At 35.3% G+C, this 27,932-nt stretch overlaps 1 protein-coding gene across 1 annotated transcript in view; it reads left to right on the top strand.

Annotated features, from left to right (window-relative positions):
- Positions 1–27,932, top strand: part of MAN2A1 (mannosidase alpha class 2A member 1) — a 115,433-nt gene that overhangs the window by 36,739 nt on the left and 50,762 nt on the right. The window contains exons 7-12 of the mRNA XM_088531371.1: positions 2,046–2,232; positions 7,025–7,202; positions 11,566–11,768; positions 15,882–16,067; positions 17,372–17,486; positions 20,609–20,676. Of these exons, the coding sequence (XP_088387497.1) occupies positions 2,046–2,232; positions 7,025–7,202; positions 11,566–11,768; positions 15,882–16,067; positions 17,372–17,486; positions 20,609–20,676 (937 nt within the window). The remainder of the gene's footprint in view (positions 1–2,045; positions 2,233–7,024; positions 7,203–11,565; positions 11,769–15,881; positions 16,068–17,371; positions 17,487–20,608; positions 20,677–27,932) is intronic.

Below are 27,932 nucleotides of genomic sequence, written 5' to 3'. Positions count from 1 at the left end.
ATCAATACAGGGTAAATCAAAGGTATTTTGTTCTTATTGATGAAAGGTAGTAGCGATTATAAAGTTTTCCAGTTCCTCTGTTTTATTCAGAGAATATTAAGGCGGAAGAGGGAATTCAAAAAATGTAGTCTCGCTCACAAGCAAATTTTAGTGGAGTAGAAATGTTACACTATCCAAAATGCCGTCCATAACTGACATTTTGGAGGTTTTCCTTGTAATATTAATATATGTCCCTCAGTGTACATAGAGTAAGTAAATACAGTTGATGTGACTTTCTCTAAATGATTGTGAGCTTAAACTCTTAGATGATAGGCTGTAATGCTTGGGCTTCCAGAGTCATATGGCCTTTTGAACAGGTTTTTAGCTCGGATGTTTTCACAACTGTTTCATCTAAAGTTTAACCTTATAGTCTTAATTTAAAGCAATGAGAGTTCACTATTGTTTTTGACTGAAAAACACAGCATAATTGTAATCATTTGTTTTGCTATAATTCTTCTGGGATGAGATTTTTGTCAGATGACAGTTTGTTGAGGCAGCTTGTTGGCTTCTTTTCTCTTACTAGTCCTTGTTTCAATCCTTTCTGCTGCTATTTTACTCTGAGCAAAATTTCAGCTGTAGTGCTCAGGATCTCTTTCCATCCTCTTTGTGATGAGTGAGGAGACAAGAAACTATATAATTGGGTCCTGTACATGGAGAGAAAATTCCAGTGTTGATTGAATTAGCTGCTTAAAAGGGCGGTAAAATTATTACCGATTTTCCTTCATTTTGGCTGAGTTTGGAAAAAAACAAATAGTGTTAGCATGATAAAAAGGAAAATCTGCCCCTTGATTTCTACTCCCGCCTTGCTTTTCCCATCCCAACAAGTTTAAAGCTTCTGAAAACTTCTGATTGTGAAATGGCTGTTGTGTAACTTGCTTTCATTAATCTGTTTTAAAAACAATTTTCATTATGATTCCCATTTCACAACTTTCCAAATATTGTTGCTATATGTTATAGGGAACAAAAGCTTTTAGACTTCTTTTATTTGGAAAATTTAATTGTACTGTAAAATATTTAAGCACTTGGTAAAAACTTGTGACAAACTCCAAGCTTATATGATCAATGATCACATCACGTTCATCTGCCAAAATATGCAAAGCGGATTCCAGAGAGATAAAAGTTCTCACAGTTGAAAGGAAAATGCATATATTTATGGGTTATCAACTATTAAGTAATAAATTGTTTGTTAGCAAAAGGTATAGAGTGGTGCTGTAGGGCTTCTGTTCTTATGGCTTTTGAAGAACATTCTCATATGTGTTGTTAACTTATTCTTCTTGGGAACCAGGTGCTGCAGCCCATCAATCATGTTTGTCCCTTATTTCCATATCAATTCTTCCTGTGTTCTTAGTGCTATAAAACAGTCATCCACATTCAGGGTGCGTTAACAGATGAGTAAAGGTAAAACTGTCCTTAAAGTGAAGTTTTGAGAGACTTTCTTTTGAAATGCTTTAATAAAAAAATGTGTGTTTTGTTTGAGCTAGAAATTTAGCTCTGTCTCCTGGTGTGATAAAGTTCATACTTTAGGGAATGGGCTGACTATATGACTAGAAAAGTTAGGATTGCAAAAACAGTCTGAAGACTTTGACACAAGTCTGTAAAATCATGGTATTAATGTATTGAAGATTCAAGGAATTAAGATAACTGTTTAAACCAGTTCAAATGTATTAACGAAGTAATGACTTTTTATGTAAAGTACATTTTTCTTCGCCTTTAAAGTTCTAGAAATAATGAAATTATCTGGATTAAAAAAAAAACAGCTAACACTTGTTCGCTTCAAATCAGGCAGTACTTGATAAAGCCATGTCAGTCTGTGGTGTTAGTTCTATTTTTTAGACTGTTTTACTTAAGGCTGATAAGGAGAAAAGTTTGTCTCATCTACAGGTATGCATGTTCAGAACATGAAATGTCTTGGTCTGATGTTTTTAAATAAAGTCTTGGGGACTATGAAACTGATTTAACTTTAACAAACCTCAAAACATTTACCTGCTCTGTGTATTTAATTGCAGATTTGGGATCCAGTACAGATATCCTTTGTCATATGATGCCTTTCTATAGCTATGATGTTCCTCATACATGTGGTCCAGATCCAAAAATCTGTTGCCAGTTTGATTTTAAACGTCTTCCTGGAGGAAGAGTGAGTTGTCCATGGAGAGTTCCACCAGAGGCCATTCATGCTGGGAATATTCAACACAGGTACGATTTATTATGTTTTGGAAGTGTATAACTTTTTTATGCTGATCAAAGAATCTATCTAGCAGTCCTCGAAACAACTTGACTACAGGAAAATAATACCTATAACTTGCCTTTTGTTTGCACTTAAGTTCAGAACATAATTGACAGTGAAACTTATAAATAGGTTCTGACTATGGAAGATGCATTTAATATTTTTTCTATTCATGATTCATAAGTCTCTTTCTCTAATATCCTGGGTGAATGCCATATTGAATATTGACTTGATGAATTTACTGTCTTCTTTGTTATGCAGTTGAACCTTGCTGAGCATTGACTGCAGAACAGCTGCTTTTGCTTTTGTAAATAGGAGCTAGGGGGGGAAAAAAACTTCTTCAAAAATACCTAATGTGGAATATTGCTTAAGCTCATTTAACTTTCTAAAATGCTTTATCGTTTTCTTTTCCTCCCCCCCCCCACTCCCAGTTTTGCCTGCCCTACCCACCTCAACTCAAGAATTCGAACATTGTGGGATTCATGTATTCATCTATTTTTCTTCCTCTCCTCCTGCACACTTCTTAGCTTAAATCTGTTTCATCTCCACGGCTCTATTTGGGTTTGATTAATCCACAGAAGAGAACTTTAGATCCAAAAGTTGATAGATATGTAACCAGCATATTACTGTAATTTTTGTGGATATTATGTGTAGCCAGTGATTTGTCTCCTGTCAGTGATCACTTGAAGATTTAAGGGAGAGCACAGTGCAGTTATACTATTCACTAATTTCAGTATAGTAAGTTACTTTCCAAGCTATATCCTCACAGCTTGTTAATCTGTAGCTTGTCTTCCTGAGGTAGACACTTCTAAATGAATTTGTGTCTTGTGTCTTCAGATTCATTTCTCTTTTTATTTTTTTAAAAGATAGAAATGGCAAGTTGCTATGCCATTGGTAAGAATCCAGTTTTACAAAACTACCTGACAGCATTGAAAAAAAAAAGTCCTGAAAGGAAATGTTGAAATGTTAAAGGTCTGTTTTTTGTTTGTTTGTTTTTGTGTTTGTTGTTGCTGTTGTTTATTCCTCCAGAAAGATTCATTCCCATGCCCTGTTTACAATCTTTATTTCTTGCATTATTTAAACCTTTCATGAATTCAAGAATTAGGAGTTTAGGTAGGTATGTGTTTAGGATTAGTGCAAATAGTTGAGAGTAGCAAATATATCAAGAATATCAAGGGTAACTTTTGGTCTTGATGTTGAGATTTTCAGATGAGCAGCTGTCGTTAAAAATGATTGATGCAATATCAAGTATATATGATGCACAAGTCAAGTTTTTACAGCTTTTCTGAGTATACTAATATGAATTTTGCTAAGAATTTTGAGATTTTTCTTTTGTTATTACATTTCAATTGCAAGCTTTTACTGGAGATAAAAGCAGAAGCATCACGATTGTGATATTTTGGAATGAATTTGGAATAGTGGTGCGAAAATGTCATTTTCTTTAAAAATAACCAGAAATTGAAGGTGACAAGCAGAATTAGAGCTGACAACACAGTCATTTTAGCACAGCCCAGTACTTATCAATTTTGAGTAAAAGATGATGTTTCTTTAGGTCACACTTAACTAAAAAAAATCTTGAAGAAATAGGGCAAATAAACAGGAATTTTTGCTTTTCTGTTTAACAAATAACTTGAATAAGTAGGCTGTGAGGATATGTAGAGAACCAACTAGGGAACTTATTTATTTATTTATTTATTTTTGACAAGTCTTAACTTATCCTTGCACTTTTAAGATACTTTTGCATACTACTGTAAGCTAGACTTTGTAAAAGAATTGAAAGTAGTAGTTAATGGTTCTTCAGTTATGTGAAATAAAAACAAGAATGAAATAGGGTAAATGGGCAGTAGGGTATGACCAATTTTTAGTCGTATGTTTCCCAAAGCTGGATCAATCCTTTGCATCAGATTTCAGTCTAATGGAATAGGTGCTATCCTCCCAGCAAAGGGATATAAATAATACCTATGGAGAAAGTAAAACAAACCGATTGTCTTTTGATGGATCCTTTGAAATCAGAAAACTGAAAATAATATGCATCTTTCTTCTTTGATAGCATACTTTCAAATTCATTAAAATGTAGGAAATACTGAAGAATACAGAAAAACATTACTAGTATTTTAAGCAGAAGTGGGAATGTTACCAGATAATTTTCTGGTCTGACTTTTCTAACAAGAGTCATAGGACTTTTATAACTCCTATGAAAAGGAGGTTTGAGAGATACAGAATTAAATATAAAATCATATCACAAGCATAGCAAGGTAAAGGTTTCTCTCTGTTTGTAGCTTTGTAAAGGTTTGTATCTGGCTGCCTATTTTTTTAAGATTGAAAAATGAAATTGTGTGTATACAGTGTGGAGCTGAATAAAGCATTTGATACATAATTCATCAATTCAGTGGTAGAGTTTAATTTGCTGATCTTTCTTCAATGCTAAGATTGCACTCAAAAAGCAGATCTATTCAGCTGGGATTATAACTCTGGATTTTAGTACTATTATGGCTATAGCAATACAAAGAAGAAATACAAAGATGAGAAGTCAAGACTAGCTGGTGGATTTATAATTGTCCTGTGGCTTTAGTTGTGATTTGATAGGCATGAATGATTCAGCAGTCTTATTAGAAGCTTGCACTTAGTGAACTTAGTTACACTTCTGTAACTGTTTAGGTTATAAAGATTGTTGTTGTGTATGCCCAGTCCCGCAGCTGCATCCTAATCACATCTTTTTGCTTGAATGCTGACTTCTAACTTTTCAGGAAAAGAAAAAAAAAAAAAACCAATGCCAACAAAAAGAAATCTGTTAATACTTGAATTACAAGATTAGTTCACACTAGTAAGAAATAACAGCTTTTTTATGATAATGAATTGTATTTAGAGTAGAAGCATAACTTGTTTTGATGTATACCTTCTTTGTCATGCATGAAAATAGAAGTCTGTGTGGCAGGTTTATATACTACAGAGTAGAAGACATGCCTTGTCTCCAAAAAATCCTGTCTGAGCGTTTCTGTTCGCTCTTTTCCTCTCCTCTCTGAAATAATGTTTTAAAATGTTTTTGGAGAACAACCTAAATCTTTCTAAGAGAATATACAGTGATTTTGAGACATCTCATATTCTTTGCTGTTTTGCAACTGAAAGTGGTTTGCAGTAGAAGAAGATCCTGCTGCCCTGTTTCAAGCACCTAGGAATTCAATAGGAAAAGGTGATTCAGGGACAGGGACAATGCATTGGCATTGAGTTTTGCAGTAGATTTGGAAAGAAACTGGGTAGGGCTTGGAGGAGAGATGTCGCAGTCAAATATCCTCATAGCAGTAACCTTTCCTGAAGTCTTTCTCAAGAGGCTCTACAATAAAATATTTTCCTAACCATATGGGAAATAGGAGACTGGCTTTTTAGAAGGGAGAATTACCCAGTCTTCTCTGTGACAATTTTAGTAGTTCTTGGAGAGGAAGACTTATTTCCTGTGTTAGGCAGTTTACTGTTGAAGGTCATTGAAAGAAAATGATTCAGGCATACATATTTTATAATTCAAATTACACGATAGAGAGAGGCAGGGAGTGGGTAAAGCTGCTACATTGATCTATATGCTACTTTCCACATCCTTAACTTAGATCCTTAACTAAAGCTCCTGTGCCATCCCAGTAAATTCAGACCTTGTGTTTACTCGAAGTTCTTTAGAACAGTTAAAAAGCAAATGCCCAGACTTGTTGATTAGACTGGAAATCCATATTTCTCTATAAGGGTTGTTTAAATTCTCACAGAAATGTTCGTATAAGTATTAAAAATCTTCAAGGGTGTGAAATAAAAGTAGATGCTAGTAGTAATCCATGTTTGTAGAAGCAAAAGCTCACTGGAATCTGGAATTGCAACTTCTTTCTCTTTAAAGTGTTTTTCTCATTTACAAATATATTACTGCAATTTATATTTGCTAGTAAAATTATTTCTGCACCTTTATTTAGAGAAGATCACCACCTGAAGTCTTCAGTAGTGGTTGAGAGCCTTGGGGAAGGGGAAGGGAAAAAATGAGCATTTTCACTAATCCAGATATCAGACTTGTGACTTTAATTGTATTGCTGCTTAATGAGAGGACCGGTATTTTACTTACCAAAGAGTCAGTAAGTACTGAAAGAGAGTTTTACTACCTTTCCTGCACAGAAGAAATGGGATAGGTTTAATCTACCAGAACATGAGTAAAGGATTTGATACTACGGCATGAGAAATCATTAGTAAAGCTTAAGAAGACTGATAATAAGACAGTAAGACAGGCTGAAGAGAGAAAAATGATTGTTAGCCTTGCAAAAAAAGAATTCTTATCAAGATAATTACTGAATTTCAGTAGTTATCTTCAAAGATTTATTTAAGGACTCTTTTTGGGTCAGGGACACGAAGCTGAGTGTCCCTGTAAATTACCAAAGGGGTCAAGAAGAGCTTGCTTATTCGTTATTGTAAATAAAGGTTGGAGAGGATTGGCATTGTTATCTAAATCTCAAGCAGGTAAACCTAATTTAGACTAAAGGTTAGTTTTGGCACAGAAACAAAATGATGCAGATTGACCTGTTTAAGATGGAACTTGGTAAGTTTACGCAAAGTTTTAATTGACTTAGTGTCTGCAACTGTGATAGGCTGGATCTGATGCCTGGTGCAGGAAATTGCATCCAGATTTTTGTCCAGAAAAGGAATAGAAAAAAAAAGGTATCTATTTGATATTAAAAAAAAATAGTCTCATACTGACCTTTATTATTCTGTTTTCTATATTGTATTTTTTTTCCCAAGGGCTTGGATGATTTTAGATCAATACAGAAAGAAGTCAAAGCTTTTTCGTACTAAAGTTCTATTGGCGCCACTAGGGGATGATTTCCGCTATGCTGAGAGCTCAGAATGGGATCAACAGTACCAAAATTATCAGAAGCTGTTTGATTATATGAATTCTCATCCTGAGTTGCATGTCAAGGTAAATACAAATTTTTTTTTCTATTTTGTGAAGAAAACAATCTTTCTAGGTAAGTTGAGATTCCACGGAAGCAAGTAGATAAATCTTGACAGATTACAGAATCACAGAATGGTTAAAGTTGGAAAGGACCTCTAGAGATCATCTAGTCCAACCCGCCCGGCTCCAGCAGGGACACCTAGAGCATGTGGCACAGGGTGGCATCCAGGCGGGTATGGAAGTTCTCCAGAGAAGGAGACTCCACAACCTCTCTGGGCAGCCTGTTTCAGTGCTCTGTCACCCTCACAGGAAAGAAGTTCTTCCTCATATGAAGAAGTGCAGGTTTATGAATTACTTTATTTATTATTAGTTTAAGTTTATGCTGAGTTGTTAAGAAGTTATGCTAGAATAGCATACAAATACAATCAGCTTACATTTTTAACACTTTCTGATGTTAATTTGAATTATTTCTCTTACTGTCTTTTCTCATGTAATTGATGTGTTGAGGTTTGTCACTTATAAATGATTATATGTATTTCATTATTAGAAACTTGGGGAATTGTATTGCTCTTTTTTGGATCATGTTCTTTTTCTCCCCACCTCCTCTGTGACTTCCCTTGTTCCTTGGCCTGCAGATCTAGTTAGCATCTGCAGTACATTTGTTCCTCATGCTGACTCCTGGCTTTTTTTCTGCATAAGAAAGATCTCTTGAGGTCGTTTTCAGTATGTCTGTGTTGGATTTTACCTCTGTGGCATATGGGATATGGATGACATATGATATATCTGAGTGCACATCATATCTTAGGGAGATAGAGAGGTCTAGAGAGTACTCCTCGTTCATATTTTAAACAAAAGCATGTTGTGATCACTAGCTTCTCTTTTTAAAACAATTTATAGAGTGTGCATGCAGGTCATTAGTCTTACTCTCCATAGTATCAATTTCCTCTAGCCTGGACTAACTGATCTCCAGGGCAAAATTTGAAGGCAATACCTCTGATGTGGTTCTTCAAAAGCACCTGCTAGGCTTAGCTGTCAGAAAGATTCTCATCTAAAAGGTTCTGCATAGTCATTGTCAAGGTCTCCAGGAGTATACTTCATGAACCCTATCTTCCCAACCTGGATTAGAGCCTTGTGGTAGAACCAGCTTTCAGAGCTCTTTTGGAAACAACATCCAGATCTGTTCTAGTTTTTAATAACTGGGCCTAAACTGGGCCTGGACTCCTCTAGTTCTTCCATGTCCATGTTGTTTTGGTCAGTTGGAGTTAGAGTTTTGGCATTGGAAACTTAACTCCTTCATGGTCTGGGTTTTTTTTTGTTTGTTTTGTTTTGAAACCACTGTCATTTATCTTTGGAAATAAGAGCTTAGCAGCAGAGCTGACTCCTTGTGCCATCCTTCCTCTGTGGATTCTAATTACACAGGCAAGTAAGAGTTCAGGGTTAACTTCCTGAAAACCTAAATTAAATAAAAGAAGAGTTCATGTTTCTGCCTTAAGAACTGCTATGATGGCTAGGATATTACTACTTACACAAGAGGCTGCTTATCCTTCTGAGCTTGTGAGAGGTTTACCCTTCTCGGAAATAAATTTCAGACCAGGTTGTTTATCCAATCAATTGGAACTCTCCTGCCAATAGCTTTCCTATGATCCTAAAAGTATCTGTTCAATTACTGTTCAATTTAGAGAAGGTTTAACATCCTTTTTGGAGATCATATTTACATGTATTCTGGAAAAATCAAGCTGAGACTTTTCATGTGCTTGTAGAAGAGTCTACGTGCTTTTCATCCCCTCAGTTTTTCCTTTAAGTGAACTTTGTTGCATTTTATTCAATTTTGCCTGTGTGCTCTGGTGAGTTTCTGACCTCTGGGGTAACCCAGCATAGAGAAGAGAGGACAGAGATATCTGATATTTTTAAATCTTCTATATCTGATATTTTTTAATCTTCTAAATTACCTCTTGTAGGCAGTTGTGATAACAAGGGAAAGGCTGAAAGTGTCTACCTAAGAAAAGGTTCACTTATATTGGTATTTCTGTGGCAGTATGTTTATTTCTCTGCTTTGCTGTAGTTCGCAGATTCTGTTCATCTAACAAGTCATTGGATCTTTTGAATGCTTTTGAAGAGACACTGCTTGGTAAACCATCAGACCTTAAGCCTGTGGATATTTCCTGGGACTGAGTGGAGCTAGGTTCCCTCAAGACTGATTAATTTTTGTATGTTCTAGGGGAGTTTGTTCTTAACTTATGTTTGTTCGTTGTGCACCATAGGGCAACAGGTACTTGTATAGCTGCACAGACAAGGTTCACTTCTCAGTCTTCAGATGTGATCCTCTGCCTGATTTCCTGGTCTGTTCCCTTTCTCTAAGAGGGAGACTGGTCTAGATGGCATCTCTATCCCATAACAGAAGAGGAATGCTATTTCACCACTCCTTTGATGTTCTAGTCTTATTTTTCAAAATCAGTAGCAAAAGAGTTTCTTTGTTTTGGTGGGTGCACCGACACTTCAAATTTTGTAGTCGGAGAGGGCATTTTTACCTCAGCTCAAGGAGTTAACATCAAGATTTTCGTTCTTAACAAACTGATATAGTTCATATCTTTTTCTTTCTCAAGAAGTGGCAGGTCTGGATGCCTGTACTGGATGCCATTTAAAATTTCATCTTAAATTTCATCCTTAAAAAAAAAAGTAAAAAGCTGTATCTGGTTTAAGTGACTGTGATGCATTAAAAAGCATAAATGCATATGAACAGTTCACCTTGAACTCAAACTTATTACCTAATTTCATTTTTAGTAATACACTGAATGCTTTCCCTGTATCTCTCCGATCTGTAACGTTGCAAATCAGGTTATGCGGCTGTCTGTGGTAGATGAAGTGGTGTGTTTGACACTCAGTTGACTGTTGCTACTAGTTGACTACTTGCAAAGGTTGGAGTATATATACCCTTGAACAGTATAGCTTCTTTTGCCTTGAAATTATTCAGCATTAGTTTGAGTTATGAGATCTAACAGTGAGCATCAAATTAGTGTACCTTTACAAGCCAATCTTAAAAGTGTGTGTGTATATATAGATGTGTGTATATACATATATACGTATATGTATATAAAAAAACATAAAGGAGAAGAAATTGCAGCCACAGAGGAAAATGTTAGGAATTATAATCACAAGGTTTGAATTACTAAGAGCAATGTATTTCCTCCTAAAGTTATACCTTTATTTTTGGTATGAATTTAATGGAGGCTAACAGGTACTATTATAAATTCAATTAACTAAATTAAACACTAAAGATAACATTAAAATTCTCTCATTTTGTAAAAAGTGTTTTTTTTTTCTTTTTTAAATGCTGTCATAAAGCATCCTAATGTACAGAATAATGCATCTTATATTCCAAATCACATTTTTTTTTTCTATCAAAACCTTTTTTTTTTTCCAGGTCATTTAAATTCATGGTTTATTACAGGGATTACTTCTGTGCTATTCCCACTTCCATTAGTTATTTTTTCATCTCACTCAATTTCTCATTGTTGGCAACCTTGACAATATCTTTACTGCTATTCCTTTTTTTCAGTGTTTTGTATCTTTGGAACATGGGGGTACCAAATTGTGACTTAACCTATAAAAGGCTAAAGTTCTTGCACTTTTTTTTCTGAACTTTTTTTTAATAACCACAAGACAGTTTTCACAGAATCACAGAATTCTTAAGGTTGGAAGGGACCTCTAGAGATCATCTAGTCCAACCCCCCTGCTCAAGCAGGGACACCTAGAGCACCTAAGTTTTTTTTTTTTTTTTTCTTGCAATTTTACATCTGCATGGACAATTTCCTTGTGTACAGGTCATATACAGAAAGCTTTTGAAAGCAAATGCTAATTTACTTAGTCAAGAATCATTATAGGTGAAAACTGTGAAGTAGATTCTGGAGCACAACTGCACATGAAGAATTAAGACAACCAATCTTCTGCTGCATTAGAGTAGTTTTCTTTGTTAGTTCAGACACCTACATGAACTGTACTGCTAGACTTTATTGGTTATAGGGTGGAAAAAAAGAACTTAGATTGTTTTCCCCACTATAGATGCAATAGTTACAGATACTGGAAACTTGCTCACAGGACTTGAAAAAAGAACTTATGTTTTGTCCAGCTGTTGAAATTTCAACTTTTATTTTAGATACCACTTTATTCTTGGAAGCAAAATGAATTAGAAGCAGTTTTGGAAGAGCTAGAAAACTTGCCTGAAAAGTATGCAGGGAGACTTCAGTGCTCTTCAAACAATAGGATTTCTGCTGTAACTCATCAGATAATGTTGTTTTCGTATGCATTTTAGAAATACGCCTGTTCCTTCTCTCTGTATGTCTCAATCAAGAAAATGGACTATGCTATAGTCACTTGAATTGTCTTCCAGGCTCAGTTTGGAACTCTATCAGACTACTTCGAAGCTTTGCGCAAAGAAAGCAATTTGGGTGAAAAGAGCAGCAATTCATTTTTTCCTGTTTTAAGTGGAGACTTTTTCACATATGCAGACAGAGATAATCATTACTGGAGTGGATACTTCACGTCACGACCATTTTATAAGCGCCTAGATAGGGTTCTGGAATCCTACCTGAGGTAAGTACAGCCATCCTGTAAAAGGGATACACATATCTTCCATGTATTACATGTATTTGAAGGATGGAAAAGTAAATTTGAAATGCACACTTTAAATTTACATAAGGAATTACAGTAAAAATGACCTAAATGGCCTCTAAATATAGTTTTTTGGCAATGATTTGTCTATGTATGCTGCATGTTAGTTGATGCACAGAAATAGAGTGATATTTTTTCCATCCAAATAAATAACAGTTGTTTTAAAATAGTATGTAAGCCTTCAGTAATTCCTGATTTCATGAAAAATAACAGGCATTTTTTTTATTTCTGTATGAGATTTGGATAGCCTTCATATGAGTTTATGATTATGACTATTGTGTGAACTCATTAATGCAGCAGTTCTGAGGTTCTCCCTTGTAGATGCTGTAGATGAGGTGTATTGTAAATAGATTTAATTATGGTTTAAGACACCAAAAGGACATGTGATACAAATCCGTATTTGGAAACAACTTCTATAAGATCTATGATCAATTTCTTAAATAGTGAATGTGACTTTTAGTCTTCTCTCTGAACTCGGAGAGAATAAGAAAACAGAAATCAAGGAATTTAGTGAAGAAGTAGAAGCAGTATCAAGAAGTCTAAGAAAGTCATAAAGAGAAGTTGGATTGAGGGATTGAGAATGAAAAATATATTAGGGAAGAGACAATCTAAAAAGTCTTGAAGTCTTGAAGTATTGGATTGAGTAGGAAGGAGAAAGGGCTTTTCACATGTCAGAGCAAGGAGTAGTGAACTCAAAAAGTCACAGTAGATACAAGAAAAATTAGATCAAAATTGTGAAGGTTGATAACAAAAAGACTGGAGAATATTCCTTGTGCAAGAGAACACAAAAATAGTGAAGTAAGTACAAGTCACGAGAGAAGAAACTACAGCAGTGTTTCATCTTTGGAAAATGATCAATGCATATGTATGCATGCTGAAAGCTCTAGAAATTGATGTTCTGTTTCATGTTTTTATTTCTGTAAGAGTTGTTCAATATTGCTTTCAGTGTTGGTTTTGTATTTTCTTCCTATTGTCTATGGTCATCTTATCTAGCATGGCCTGCCTGCTCATCAGGTGTTCTAACTCTTGCCTTCTGTTACGTGAGCCCTTCATTCTGTGCAGCATATGTGCTGCTTTCCTGAACATCTTCTATACATTCTTTTCTTTTTTTTTTTTTTTAATCTCCTTGGAAATCTTCTTTTTTTTAATTTTATAGGGCTGAATGTTGCTGAGATTTAAGGAGCAATATTTGGATGCAAACTGTTTTCTCAAGTGCTGTAAAATTAGATTTATTTTTATGCTTTATGTATCTGGAGGTTTTTTATATTTGTAGAAGTGACATGCTTGTGGTCTTAATTATATTATCAATAAATAGTTGTATTTTATTAAACAGTTTATTGAGGAAAAGGAATATTAACCTGAGTGACCTGACTGGAAATGTTCTTTTTAGCAAAATTGGAGGATAGCCTGTAGGTTTATCATGTTTAATGATAAAAACGTATTTTAAAAATTAATATTTATGTTAAAAATATCTATATATACAACAAATCCTACATTTTTATAAGACTTGTTCCTTTATTTGCATTATAGGTTGTTTTCTTAATGATGTCCAGTTCTGAGAAAGGAATTTTTACCAGCAGCGTATCAAAATGTTAAATTGATAAAAATGGTAAAACTGCAGGCTTCTTTATTTTTTGCAAAGGTGTTTTTAAATGCTATTCCTGAGATGATTTTTTTTAAAAAATATTACCTGGTGTATTCAGACAAATAAGAGTAAATAACAAAAGATATTGATACATTAATAATCTTAAAATTTAGCAAGATTTTTGAATGCAATTGTGACTCAGACTAAATCTACTCAATTCACACCATTTACTAGTGTCTTTGGTAGTTCTTTTTCTCAGCGCACCTATATGTACATTCTGTTCTTGATGTATTCTCTGTCTTTCCATCAGGATTAACACTTCTACGTAGTAGCCAAAAAAATTGCAGTGCAGCGTTCTATCTCAGGACCCACTTAGAAGAATATCTGCTTAAGAAAGAAAATAAGTTAGTTTTCTTTTTTTGTATTTTTCATCTTTTGTTTTTAACTGTTGGGTTTGTCCCTTTTCAAAGTTAGACGGTTTTCTAATGGAGATGGAGTGGTTGCTGTTTGGAGATAGAGTTAGCTTCCTAATGCTAATGGAGAGGAGATGGATGGGTTTAAATAGCTGTTGAAGGGCCATGGAGTTACTGACATGAAGGGTTTTTTTTTTTTGAATGTGATAATAGAAGGATGAAAAGATGAGCATTTTTGGAGATATCTTAGGAAAACAGCCTGCAATTTCATTCATAATAGATCCAATCAGGGCAAAATTGTGTTAAGACTGAAAAAAAGTAAGATTAGTTGTGGCTGCAGTTTTAGCTGTAGAAACAGCCTGCACTTTGGACTTTGGAAATACTTGTCAAACTTATTTAGGAGACTTATAAAAGTGGAAATGAAGATAACATAGTGTAGACTTCAGTGAAGCAGTTTTTGATCTATTCGCAAAATATTTCTTCAGGTAACATATTTTTTCAGGGACAAATTAGAATTAAGTCTGTGGTAACTGCTTTACGCACACTTCTAATCTCTAGTAGTTTGAATCAGAGGTGATGAATAGCAAAGTTTTATGCAGCTTTTTGAGATATATTAGAGGGATGTAAGGGCTTACTTTTATGTTGAAGTGTTCTCTAGCGAAGTCTTTCTTGTGGTTTTACTTCTGGGTATCTTTGACCATTGAGCCACTGCAATGTTTAGAATAATAATTGAAACTTGAAAGAAAAATCCTGCATCAAAGAGACTGCTGTATTAGTTAGATCTGTAAAATGGAATCAGTTTATTTTTCTGAAGTGCAAAGCAGTTCAAGTGTTCTTTTAAAGAAAATAGCTTTACAGTAAAGTTGCAGAAGCAGTATGAACTGAAGATGTAGGCCTATTATATTGCCATTGTGAGATTACTAGATAAAAGACCAAGTGGCAGCATAACTGGAATGAACTTGGCAGAGCAGATTGTTTTTGGGAAGTGAGAAGCTAGTGTTTATAGGAAATGGAGGTAAGTAGCAGTCATTTTCTGTTCTGATTTGTCACTTCAGTGAAAAGTAAACGCATTGAGAAATTTGATTCATACACCTTCTGTTCTTCTTGCGTGTTTACTAGTTAGTAGCTAATAGATTTGCCTTTGCTTTCTTTGCTTTTTGTAACAATAATCATCATTTTTATCAAGCTTTAGAGACTTCATTAACTAAAATAAAATAAAGGAACTGGACACCTTTTTATTTTCTTTTTCCCCTTAAAGGCAGGTTTTAGTAAGAAATGCTAGAAAATGTTGGCAGACAGATGGTTTTTGAAAAAAATTTCCACAAACATATTTTTGTTAGGCATTTCAGTATGATTGGCAATTAATGTTTTTGAAAAATACGCTTAAGATTCTTGTAAAACCACTGAAAATGTAAGACAATATTTTAGTACTAGAAGGGGAGGAGGGCTCTGTGTTGTGTTCAGTCTAAGGGTCTTAGAATCTTGTTGTTTCGGGTTTTTTTTAGCCAAATGTTTTGTGAACAGCTGAACGAGCTACCACTGTTGTTGGGGGAACTTTTGAGTGAAGTACAAAAGATAAAATACATACTACATAGAATCTACAGATAATACAGTTACTCATTTTTAACCTAACATTGCTTGTTTGATAATTTGTTTTATTGGTGTTTAATTGTACATATCCCAGTTTGTCCTTAATGGACCATTTTAAGGTCTAATTTATATACTTCATACATTTGTGAAGGTAGTTCGTTATTTTTGTACTGACATTTTTAGGTTATAGTTGTATTTCTCATCACTGAAGTCTTTCACAAAGTGAATGAGGTTTTTTAAAAAGATGAAGTGCAACAGGAGTTTTAACTGTTTAAAATAGCAATAGGCAAAAAGGTACAATTGATATACAAGGTAGATGTTTAAAAAACTCTTGCAACTAGGTACAAGGAAAATTGTGTGCAAACCTTTTTTTATCCCCAGGTAATATGTGTGTTGTTTTTTCCTTTCTAAAGAATATAAATATATGGTTTTTCTCTACAATTTCAGGTCAGCTGAGATCCTGTACTCCTTGGCTTTGGTACAGTCCAGTAATTCTGACAAGATGAGCACATTTCCTTCAGTGGATCACTATAAGTTGCTGACAGAGGCTAGGAGGAACCTTGGACTCTTTCAGCATCATGATGCCATTACAGGAACAGCCAAAGATTGGGTAGTTGTAGATTATGGCACAAGGTAATCTGTCATAAATATTTAAATGTAACACAGTCACACATTTGCTACGTTCAGCAACATAATCTATTGTTAGTTCATGTGAATAAATCACGATATTTTTACAAGAATGGTGGATTTGATTCGCTTTACTCCTATGAGTTATGAAATATTTTCCTACTCCTATAGAATAAAAATCTAAAAATCCTGTTTATTTCCAAACAAAATTTCTCTGAGGTTTCAAAATAAATTCTTAATTATAAGGCTGTTATTTTGGGTAGTAACTGTTATGTATACCATATCTGTCTGTGTAGAGACGCATTAATCAAGAAACACTGTCCTGTTTTCTCCCCATAACCTTCCCACCCTCAGCCTTGAAAATCTCTCTCACACTGTCAATATTCTATTTTATTTGTAATATTACTTCATTTGTGTTGTATCCTCTAGGTAAGCTGCTTTCTCAGTATTTTGAGTAATGGCAAAATATTTCAGTATGTAGTGAAATTCTTTTTGAAATATATGTGTTATGATATGTGACTGGGTAGCTATATACCTTTAAGGTAATCATGCTTTTGTTTAGGAAATTCGTACATATTGGAATATTAAGCACTGCTAGACCTGGTGAATTGAACTCATAATGGCAGAGCATGGCCATTAAATAAGTCATTATCTAAAATGTCTTTAGCACATTCTATTTTTTTTTCTTAAGCTGCTATATTAATGGCGAATATTTTTAAATTACATAAATGTCCCTTTTTAAAATATCAATTTAATGTCTATTAAAGCATCTAGTCAAGGTAATAACATGTGCAGTGCACTTATCTGGCTAGGGTTTAATAAAATAGTGTCTTTCATTTTAGAGTATAAAGGTGTGCAGCTGTGTATTTTTATGAAGTCAAAAATCTCATATCAGTTGAATCAATGGAAGTGTTGATTATTGCTTAAATGTGTTATTTCTGTGTTTGTGTTGGCTTCTCTGACTCTGATTACATTTTCAGGCCTGCTGTCATTAGTGTAGGAACTGACAGTCAAATATATAAAACAGAGTGTCTGGTATTCTGGAGGCATACATTTCAACAGTGGGGTGGAGATGTATCTAATTTTCAGGTTGCAAGATAGGAATGTAAGGAAAATACAGAATATTTCCACATTTTGCAATCTGGGCAGCAGTTCTTCTAAACAGCTGTTCTTAAGCTGATGTTTCATCAGTATTAGAAATTATATTTCTCTTCCCTTAACTCTTATTTTTGGTATTTCTGTTTTTGGATGTTTGTCACTCTGATTAAAGACAACTTAGGATAACTAACGCTATTTAAAAATTTTAACAGGCTTTTCCATTCTCTAATGAACTTGAAGAAAGTGATAATTGACTCTGCTCATGTTCTTATCCTAAAGGATAAAGATGCTTATAATTATGATGCTTCAACCCCATTCCTTAAAGTGGTGAGTTATCTTTCTTGATATTTTCCAAAACTAAAATTTGAATACCAATATATATTCAATACAATTTTGCCTAGGATTTTCAATCAGACTGAAGTTGACCATTAGTATGTACTGAAAAATATGTTACATATCACTGCTGACTTTAAAGGGACATGTTGGAAAATAAAAAAGGAAAACTTATTCTATAAAGAGCTGAGGAAGAGCTGTTTCCAGTTTCTGAAAGACACAGTAAATACAGTTGTCTTAATTTTCATGCATTTGTTGGTGATTTCAGCAACGTGCATTATGTATACGTAAATATACACTGTAAAGCGTCATGCAGTTTTACTTTGCTTGTTGCTTAAGAAATACAAGAAGAAGTAAATTTCTGTCTTGGTGGAATATGAGCCCAGGCTGGATTTGCAAGACCAATTACAGATAAGACCTTGACCTTTTGAAATGGGATTCTACAGAGAGCAAAATCAGCAACAGATCCTGCCTGGAGAGGTTGTGGAGTCTCCTTTTCTGGAGATCTTCCAAATCCGCCTGGATGCCACCCTGTGCCCCGTGTTCTAGGTGTCCTTGCCTGAGCAGGGGGTTTGGACTAGACCATCTCTAGAGGTGCCTTCCAACCTTTAGCATTCTGTATGATATGTCATTTTGAGATCCGATTTACATAGGGGAACGTTAAAGAAGCACACTTGCTGATATTGTTCTCTGTTAAAATGCTTCCTTTTTTCACTTTGCAATCAAAGACAGTTTACTATGATATCTAGGTAGTCTTAGGAAGTACTACACGTGGAATAGATAGGAAATGAGATATTTCAACGCTTTTGCGCATTAACACAGCAGAATTAAAACAGTTGTTGATACATGATTATGTGGTACTTCCAACATAATTAGTGGTGGTAGTACACCGATGTATATGGCTAAGATATATGCCTGTTGTGATATCTTAGATTAGTCTTCCAGTTGTATAGGTTGAAAAAAAAAGTCAAAATAGTCATTTATATCTCTGTGACTTTGGTATGATGTTAATTATTTATGCATTCATACTGGCTTATATATTTTTTTTCTCATGATTGGAAAAAGACTAACAAAACAACTATGTACCTTAAAAAATTTCTCATTCATGGAATAAAGAAAACTATTCAGTTTAAATATGTGCTCTTAATTATATTGGAGAGTATTGTGACGTGGCATTTTGCTAAACTTTCATTATTCCTGTGCTGTATTAGTTTGTAGGCTATTACTGGATTATGGAGCAGCAATTCATGTTTAAACTGTATGTACCATGTAGGGACACACTCATAGGCAAGAACACCATTAAATTATCATTGTGGAAGCACAGATCCCAGAGACCATGCTTAGATATATGCTTTTATAATCTCTGTATAAGTTGGGAAAAAACAGCTGATTATCTGTTTGTATGGTAACTGCAAAATAGCAGAAGCCTGATATTTCTGCGATTTTGTACATACCATGATAAAAGGTTCTTAGAGGGTGATTTAAAGACTGCTAGTGGGAGAATTTTCAAGATCTTTGCAAAGAGCTATTTACAAACCTTGAGCAAGTAGAAAGTCCAAGGATGCTTATTCTAAAATATTGTCGAAAGTAGCTGATGGAAGCCGATACCATGGGTTGATCAGGGGTGGCTGTTCAGAATCAATGTGAAGAGAGTCAAGGAGCACAAATGATAATGCTTCATGGATGGAAGCAGATATTGCCTGTGAAAGGAAAAGGAGTCAAAGAGACATAGTTCAAGAAACAGGCCAATAGCACTGAGGTAGATATACTCAGGGAGAAATGGCACTCCTTGGTGTCAGTGGAAAGAGGTTGCAAATAATACACAAAAGGAGGATCCCAGAAGAATGCTGCTTGCCATGTTTTCAGCTGTTCTTAATTTTTAGTTATATATGGAAGCATATGGCTTTCTCAGCTAGTATTTATGTGCCTACTAGATTACTGGGGAAATCATAAAACTTCTGCAGATTTAAGTTAGTAAACAAATTAAACCTATATTGCTTGGAAGAAAATATACTGAGAAAGAATATGGTTTAGAAACCGTAAGTGATCTGAGATCCACACTATAAAGTGTAATGTTGGCGCTGATTGCACTAGAGTTCATGTATTCTAATCTTATTTGAGTGGAGCTAAGGGAGAATATATTAAAGCGAGTTAGCAATGGATTTGAAAAACAGGACTTCGAGGATGTTTTGCAGTAGTCTGAGGAACTGGGGTCTTTATACTCTGCTTCCAAAGTCTGCAGTTATAACAGTTACCACTGAACACATATGAATACAACAGTGAATTGATTACTAGAATTTCCTTTAAACTAGATTGTGTTATGGGCTCAATTTTATTTCAAGATGTGGAGAAATAAAAGTAGGACTGTGCACAAAGTTTTAGATTGCACAGTTATTGCTAGTAAGCTCAGTACAGGGATAGGACAAACATAATGTTAAGGCAAGCATTAATATATTCACCATGCATATACCAAATCTTTATAAGCCAGTCAGTCAGTATGACTCAGAAACAGTGGCTTTTATTGCTTCTTGGAGTGGGCCGAAGCTCGATTTTGGGGAGTTTTCTTGTTCTTTGCACAAGAGTTTTCTTTCCTAAGACTTTTCTGTGTTTCTTTTCCATAATGTTGCATTTTATTTTAAATTTTAATAATGAGTATCAATTTAGGAATCTTACTCCTGTATTTCATGTGTTTCTGCTTCATCTTCCATAGTTTTTTGGTCTATGTGTTATCTTGCTTAGAGACTAAGATAACAGTGAGAGCAGTGGTTCATTTTTATCTCAGTAGAACTGAGCTCTGGGTCCTGGTGTACTTAAGAGTACTAAATAATAAATACTTTCCAGTGCTATTATACAATTCCCTTCTCAGTTTATAGGAACAGTAAAATTAACTGTTTTCTTATTTCAGTCCTTAATTTACAAACTTCATGAATTTTTATCTTAACATACAACAAAAAAAATCATTTTGAAGAATGTGAGATTGACGTATTCTTGTGTAATGGTAAAATAGACTTCTATTTATGATGTGACTAGCATGGTTTTGTATTTCCTAAAGCTCCTGTGTATTTAATGTACATCAATCTGCATTCAAAAGCAAATTCAAGGGTGTTCTGTTGTAGGATGATGTGCAGTCCTCGCAAGATTCTCTGCCGCACAAGACAGTTATAAAGCTGACTTCGCAGCCGAGGTAAACGAGTACCCTACTACTCAGCGTCTGAGATTGCGTGTTCTTTTCATTACTTGATATTTGTTATGTCATGTTACTGTTCTAACTTTTCACTCAAAATAATGGCAAAATGTAATTTAGCATGTTATGCTAAAATTAGTGTGTTTTATTTGAAATAGAGCACAAAACTTTCTCCCAGATATTCCTAATTCGTCTGCACAAAGTATAGCAGTCTTTTTATGTGGCTTTTTCAGTATTATAATGCTTAATAAATTATTCCTGAAGCTCTAACTGAAAATAATTACATATGGGTGAATTAATGTTGTGGAGGAGACTTGCAGTTTTTGTAAGCCCAAGTCTGGACTTACAGATAGATTTATAGATACTGTATTGCATTTACATTGAGGTAGAAGATCAAATAGGAATATATATTTTTTGTTAACTCTGCCTTTCTAAATATTAAGAACACTTATTTCATTATTAATATGTAGTTCCAGAACTCTCAGTCACAAGTGAGAACCTGAGAACATTCCCTATCCATCCTGTAAATGCATTCATTAAAAAAAAAATCTCAGTAAGTTGATGGTAACATCCAAATAAAATAAGACACATGGATATGAGACCTGTTGTGTGGCAGGATTCATTTTAAAAAGTGAGCATTATTTTTGCTGAGATTTATATTTAATTTATTTAATTTCTGTAATTTTAGCAATTGCCAAGGTAGTAAAGCTTTCTGGCAAGGTAGTAAACCTAACTCTTGAAGTTTACATTCTGTTGGAATGCTTGTTACTCTTCAACATTATTAATCATATTCTTTGGAAAAAAATAGTATTTGTACAAATTTCAATATAGGATAGTCATGCAAAGAATAGTCTTACCCTATCCTTTCCCTACCCCTTCCCTTTGAGTTATAATCTTTTATTTGAATGAATGGATGCTTTCAGATTATATTACTTGTTTTCTAAGATGGTAACTTGGACAACATGATGATTTTCCGAAAAACAAGCAAACAAACACTTTTTCCAGCTTTGTTAGGAGAAAACCGTATAAAGTGGTAATAAAGTGATATTTAGTGGATACAGTGTAGATGCTTTTCCTGCCATTTCAGGATAGCTTGAGTGATTCTGTTTTCCTTGTTTGGGAAAACTCCTCGACTATTGAAAGGACTTTGTCCCATCTCAAACCCCAAAATATCTCTTATTTGCATTTGCTGTGCCTGTTACCTTGACACATAGTATACTAAACAAGCCTTCCTTTCTGGTGTTTATGCATTTCAAGCACTTGCTTGTTCTACTTTGTAACTGTATATTAAGCAGATCTATATGTTCTGATTTTTAACTTTAAAATTGATATTATCCTGGGAGCCTTCTTTGCTGCTGTTCTCTGAATTTGCCTCAGCTTAGTAAGAAGATGACATTGGTGAATAACTGCTAACTAGTTTTTGTCTGGCATTCTGAAGATACCATACAGTTGCATAATATGTAGTTCCTGTGTCAGAGTGTGTAATCAGAATTACAGGAGATAAAATGAAGAAGCAGTAGCTTTGGCACTGCATATAGGAAAGGATTCATGTTGTAAAGCCGTCTTCAAGCCTGTTTTTGTAATGGCTTTGTGTTTGAAAGAAAAACAATCTAAGCAATGTTCGTGTACACTACTGCGTGTCTGCTTTGTTGTTAGGATTAAATATCTGAATGTTGAACTGTCTGTTTCCATTTAGAAGGGAACCTAGTTTGTCTGGGTGTTTTACTATCTCTCTGGTTGTATTCTTAATCTCAACTAACTTCATTATTTGTGTAAAAGCTGATTAGGTTAGCTGAGACTGTACTTAGATTATAATTAATATGTAAATATTATGAATATTCATATAAGCATTTTAAATAGCAGGAAAAGATGTGAAATGTTAATTTCAGTAAAATATTGAACATAACTTGATAAACTGTCATTAATGACTAGTATGTTCAGAGTTTTCAGTCCTAAGACAGTAATTGATCTTTTTTTCAAATTGAAGTTTGAAGCTTCAGCAGGTTAAAATATGCTGTCTGATTCTCATCGAAACTTTCATAATTATTCTTTATTGTTCATGACCACCGCATGGATTTTCTTTAGATTCCTTTCTAGATTTTTTTGTTAATATATTCTAATATATTATGATGAGGAGTAAATGATAAGCCTTTACAACTGTAACAAGATTGTTAATTTATTTAATTGGCTGAATTTATTTTTTGGTAGTTTTGCATCTTCATTTGAAGATTTTATAAAAGAAGTTATGTTGTAAATCGACCGTTCCTATAAAAGTGATTCATATGACCAACAAAATGAGAATTACAGACCGCTTGTGTGAAGCTCATAACAGTATTCTTTTGAATTTAATTAATTACTTATTTTCCTTTCTTATTTTTTGAAAGTTGAAGGAATCAGCTTTGCAAGAGTAATTTACAATATACTTTTCTCTGTATGTGGTTCCAGTTTGATGCTCTTACTTCTAGTCAAATGTTTTGCCGCTTCTGAAAGTTGCTGATTGAATGAACTGTACAGGAGAGCTAGTACAACTTGATTACATGGAAAATAAGAAGAGAGGGAAAAATGTATTTCTCAGTAATCATTCTTCTAGTACAAAGTATCTCCAAGATTTTTGTGTTGAGAAGTGTAAATAGGTATCACTTTTCAAATATTTGGCATCATTTTTCCCCTACCTTTTCATCTCATATGTCTATAGTTCTTTGTTGCCATCTTCTTGTGACGCTATAATTTGATAAAGGTAGTACGTGCGTTTTAATGGAATTACTTTGTGGAGTATTGAAAGCCATATTATGACCGCCACTTTGCAACTGAACAGTCTCACCAGGCTTTTGACTACTATTTAATTAAACTAAAACCCTTTTAGCTCCTTAATGAAGTGGAGAAAAAAATTACCAAGAAAAACTTAAACACTTAAATGCAAGGTATTAGTAAGACCTCATTTTAGCAATATTCCTTTATTACTCTTAGCTGTATAATTTTTTGTATAATTAAATGTGGTAGTCTGTGAAGAATGTTACTTGGAGAAAAATTAAGTTGGAAAGGACTGAAATTCTAGGTTGCTGCTGTTAATCCATTCCTATTTCCTTTAAACAAAGGAATCTTGAGGAGGGGAAAGGATCAGTGTTTAAAGGAGAATGTGTCTGATAATTTTTACTTGAGGCACTACTGCTCAAAAAACACTGGGTCTCGATAGTATCTGAATATTTCTAGATTTGGCAGATTAGCATTTTTTGTGGCTGCTCTGCTCCTGCCTGAAGGAATATCACAGCATGTGCATGACAACCAGAGATCGGGCCCAGCCAGCAGAGGTCCATGAAAGGCAGGTCCTGGCTCACGAACCTGATCTCCTTCTATGACCAGGTGGTCTGCCTAGTGGATGAAGGAAAGGCTGTGGACATGGTCTACTTACATACTTCAGTAAGGCCTTTGGCGCAGTCCCGCCACTGCCTTCTCCTGGGGAAGCTGGTCGCTCATGGCTTATGCAGATGGACTCTTCACTGTGTGAAGAACCAGCTGGATGGCCGGGCCCAGAGAGTGGTGGTGAATGGAGTTAAATCTGACTGGCGACCGGTCACGAGCAGTGGTCCCCAGGGATCTGTGTTCAGGCCAGTCCTCCTTAATATCTCTATTGACAATCTGGATGAGCGGATTTGAGGGCACCCTCAGCAAATTTGCAGATGACACCAAGCTGGGAGGAAGAGCTGATCTGATTGAGGGTAGGCAAGTTCTACACAGGGATCTGGACAGGCTGGATCGATGGGCAGAGACCAACTGTATGAGGCTCAACAAGGCCAAGCGCCGGCTCCTGCACTTGGGTCACAACAACCCGAGGCAGCGCTGCAGGCCTGGGCAGAGCGGCTGGAGAGCTGCATGGCAGAACAGGACCTGGGGTGCTGGTCAACAGCCGGATGAGCACGAGACAACACCAGGCCCCAGTGGCCAAGAAGGCCAAGGGCCTCCTGGTTTCTATCAGGAACAGTGTAGCCAGCAGGACCAGGGAAGTGACCGTCCCCCTGTGCTCGGGACTGGTGAGGCAGCACCTTGAACACTGTGTTCAGGTTGGGCCCCTCACTACAAGAAGGACGTGGAGGTGCTGGAGCGTGTCCAGAGAAGGGCAGCAGAGCTGGAGAGGGGGCTGGAGCAGAGACCTTGTGAGGAGCGGCTGAGGGAGCTGGGGTTGTTCAGTCTGGAGGAGAGGAGGCTCCGGGGAGACCTTATTGTAGTGAGGTGGGGGGCGTCAACCTATTTTCCAGAATAACTACTGATAGGACAAGAGAAAATGACCTCAAGTTGTGCCAGGGGAGGTTCAGGTTAGACATTAGGAACAATTTCTACTCGGAAAGAGTGGGCAAGCATTGGAATAGGCTGCCCAGGGAAGTGGTGTATGATACAGCTGTAGCTAACAGACCTTTCCCTGGCTAGTGCTGATTAGGATTGCTTTCAAGATCAGGATGATGAAGCCTTGAATTTTTGTGATGTGCTCTGAAAGGATTGGGGACAGCAACTTTGAAAAGTATTTTGTAATTCCTTCAGTATTAATTCAGTCTCATTTTCTGTTCTCATCCTTGTTTCTTGGGTTCCGTAAAAGTACGTGTCTGACATAGTTTCTTGCCTTGCTATTTTGTTCTTACCAGACACTCAAAATTTAGTCCCTTTATTTCTTTTTTCTTCTTTGGTCTGCACCATGTAATTTCAACACAGTTCAGTTATCATATATATAGTTTTCAACTTCGCTAAATTTTTGTGTTCTTTTTTGTTTTTCCCCATTAGTTTTTCACTGGAATATTGTTATTTCAGACAGTTTGAAGTAAAGAACTGTGCACAATAGATGGCATATTTTGATTTTTTTTAAATACAAAGTTATCAGAAGGCTGCAATCTGTAAATGTCTACCTGAAATTATGAGGAATTCACAAAGAGACTTCTAGTTGACGTTGTTCCCTTACCCACGTTTTCTGAGGGGCCACGTATCATGATGAGAGAGCTAGCTGAGAGTCTAAGGAAATCAGGGAAGTCAAGCTATAACACCTGGTTTCCTAGAACATATGGAGGTCAGTTACATAAAGGAGCTTCTATTACATTTCATTGTTAAGGAATCCTTCAACTTTGTCAATGTTATTTTTAATTAGCAGCTAGAACTGAAGATATTTATGGTAATATCTTGCTACTTATTGCAGACTTTGCATAGAGTAATGCATGAAAGAATTTATATACATATATGTGTATGTGTGTATATATACATATATATATATACACACAAACACACACACACACGTATGTATTTAAATGGTCACTTCCAGCTTAAAAACAAAACCAAACAAATAAGCTTTCACAAGTAAATATCCAGCTAGGTACACAACCACTTTGGTACTGTTCTGAAACTATTAAATAGGTCTGGCAGCAAGTGAACATCCAAGTATCGCCTCTCATTACAGTGCATCTTGGAAACAGAGGCTATTAGTGGGCTAGTGAAATTGGATACAGCATCATAATTCTGTGTGTGAGAGCACTCTGTCTCTTGATGTAATCCTTGCTTCCTGAGGATAGTCTGCCAGAGGTCATGTTTCTCACATGGCAAGAGACCTGTACTCACTGGACTTCCATGCAGTTTGAACCTCTTGCCATCCAGTTTAATCTGACAGCTTTTGTCTAAGGATATGTTGACAGTATGAATGGCAAGATTTGCCAGCTGTGTCTGTTGACAACATTTGCTGGAGATGGTGTTGGTGAGAAGTGAGGTACATGACCAAATACCTGACCTAGCTGCTTGTACAGAACCTTGGATTTTCTAGAATTGTTGATGACAACATGGTGAACCCAAGACTGAACGAGACCTAGTAACTGGCTCCACTGTACAGAGCAAGCATCCTGTTCGATCTGAAGTTACTATGGTATTGAAGGAGGAGTAGAGAACATTTCTAAGATTCTTTGATTTAGAATTTACAATAATTAAGTTTTACCTACAGGTCAGTACTCTGCCACTCACAGAAGAATGGTATGCTGTCCTGCTTTTATTATGCTAGGTTAGTAGCTTAGCATACACCTTTTTGCACCAGCTCAAATGTTTGAGCTCTCTAGGGGATTAATTCTGAATAGGGTAAACTAGAATGAGTAGTTTAATGACATCTATCTCATGAGAGAAAGTTCAGTTTTTCCAAAATGAGGAGGGGACAAGATAATCTGGGTTATTATCCTTATTTCAGTATCCATGAGCAAGGCTTTGGCATAAATTATATGCCATTTGCTAGGGCCAAAATCTGCACTTCTTTCAAAAGGTTAAAAAAAAATGCAGGTTGGTTACATTCCAAGAAAACAGTTGGCAAGTGTACTAACTGATTCTTTTTGAACACATCATAATAATCCATAATTAAAGCTATATGTTATTGCATATAGTATATGAAACCAAAACCCGCTTGGACGCAGTCCTGTGCCACATGCTCTAGGTGACCCTGCGTGTGCAGGGGGGTTGGACTAGCTGACCTTTAGAGGTCCCTTCCAACCTTAATGATTCTATCATTCTGTGATAGAGTACATGTACAAAGGCTAAAGATTCTTAGTTGAGCTTGTCTGTGTAATTCTATTTAACTGGAAGATTACAGGAAAGATAGCTTAGCTGACAAGGAAGTCGGTATAAGGTGATGAAAGGAAAAATTGTTCTAATCATGTGAAGCAACTGATAAAAGTTTTAGACAAAAATAATGGTATCTTGCAGAATGAAAAAGAATACTATGGATCTGGGAAATGTTTTAATATTCTTGTCTATCAATTTTTTTTTTAATCTGTGTTGCCTATGTTGGTGTAAAATTAATCTAGAAATTGTCCAGTGTAGTTACAAGAGAAGAACTCTGATGGCTTTTGAGTTTCTAATCATATACATTTTAATTACATTTTGCAGTTACATGAATTCTGAGGTAAATGACGCATTTGTATATAATTATGGACTGAAACAGTAAAAAGACAGTAGAAATGAGTTTTGAACTGTAAATTAATTCTTTTTAATAAAACAAGAAAAAGATGCTATGACATTTAAAATGAGGCTGAACATATTTGTGGCAGTTCATACATTGTTAATAAGCATATTTCCTTCCCAGAAAAAAAGTGTAATATTAGCTTTAAGCATATTTAATTGGATTGAAATAGTATACGCAAAAGTGTCTTAAGCTTTCCCGGAAAATAAACCTCTGTATTATTAACTTTAAGGGATAGTCACGTCAAGCATTAAAATTCTTCAGCTAAAAAGCAGAACCCTTAATCCAG

This window comes from Tinamus guttatus, unplaced genomic scaffold, assembly GCF_059628265.1.
Source record: "Tinamus guttatus ecotype Peru unplaced genomic scaffold, ASM5962826v1 Tinamus_guttatus_pri_ptg000411l, whole genome shotgun sequence".
NCBI classification, from domain to species: domain Eukaryota; kingdom Metazoa; phylum Chordata; class Aves; order Tinamiformes; family Tinamidae; genus Tinamus; species Tinamus guttatus.
The sequence above is the reverse complement of the archived record's forward strand: the minus strand, read 5'-3'. Positions and strand labels throughout refer to the sequence as shown.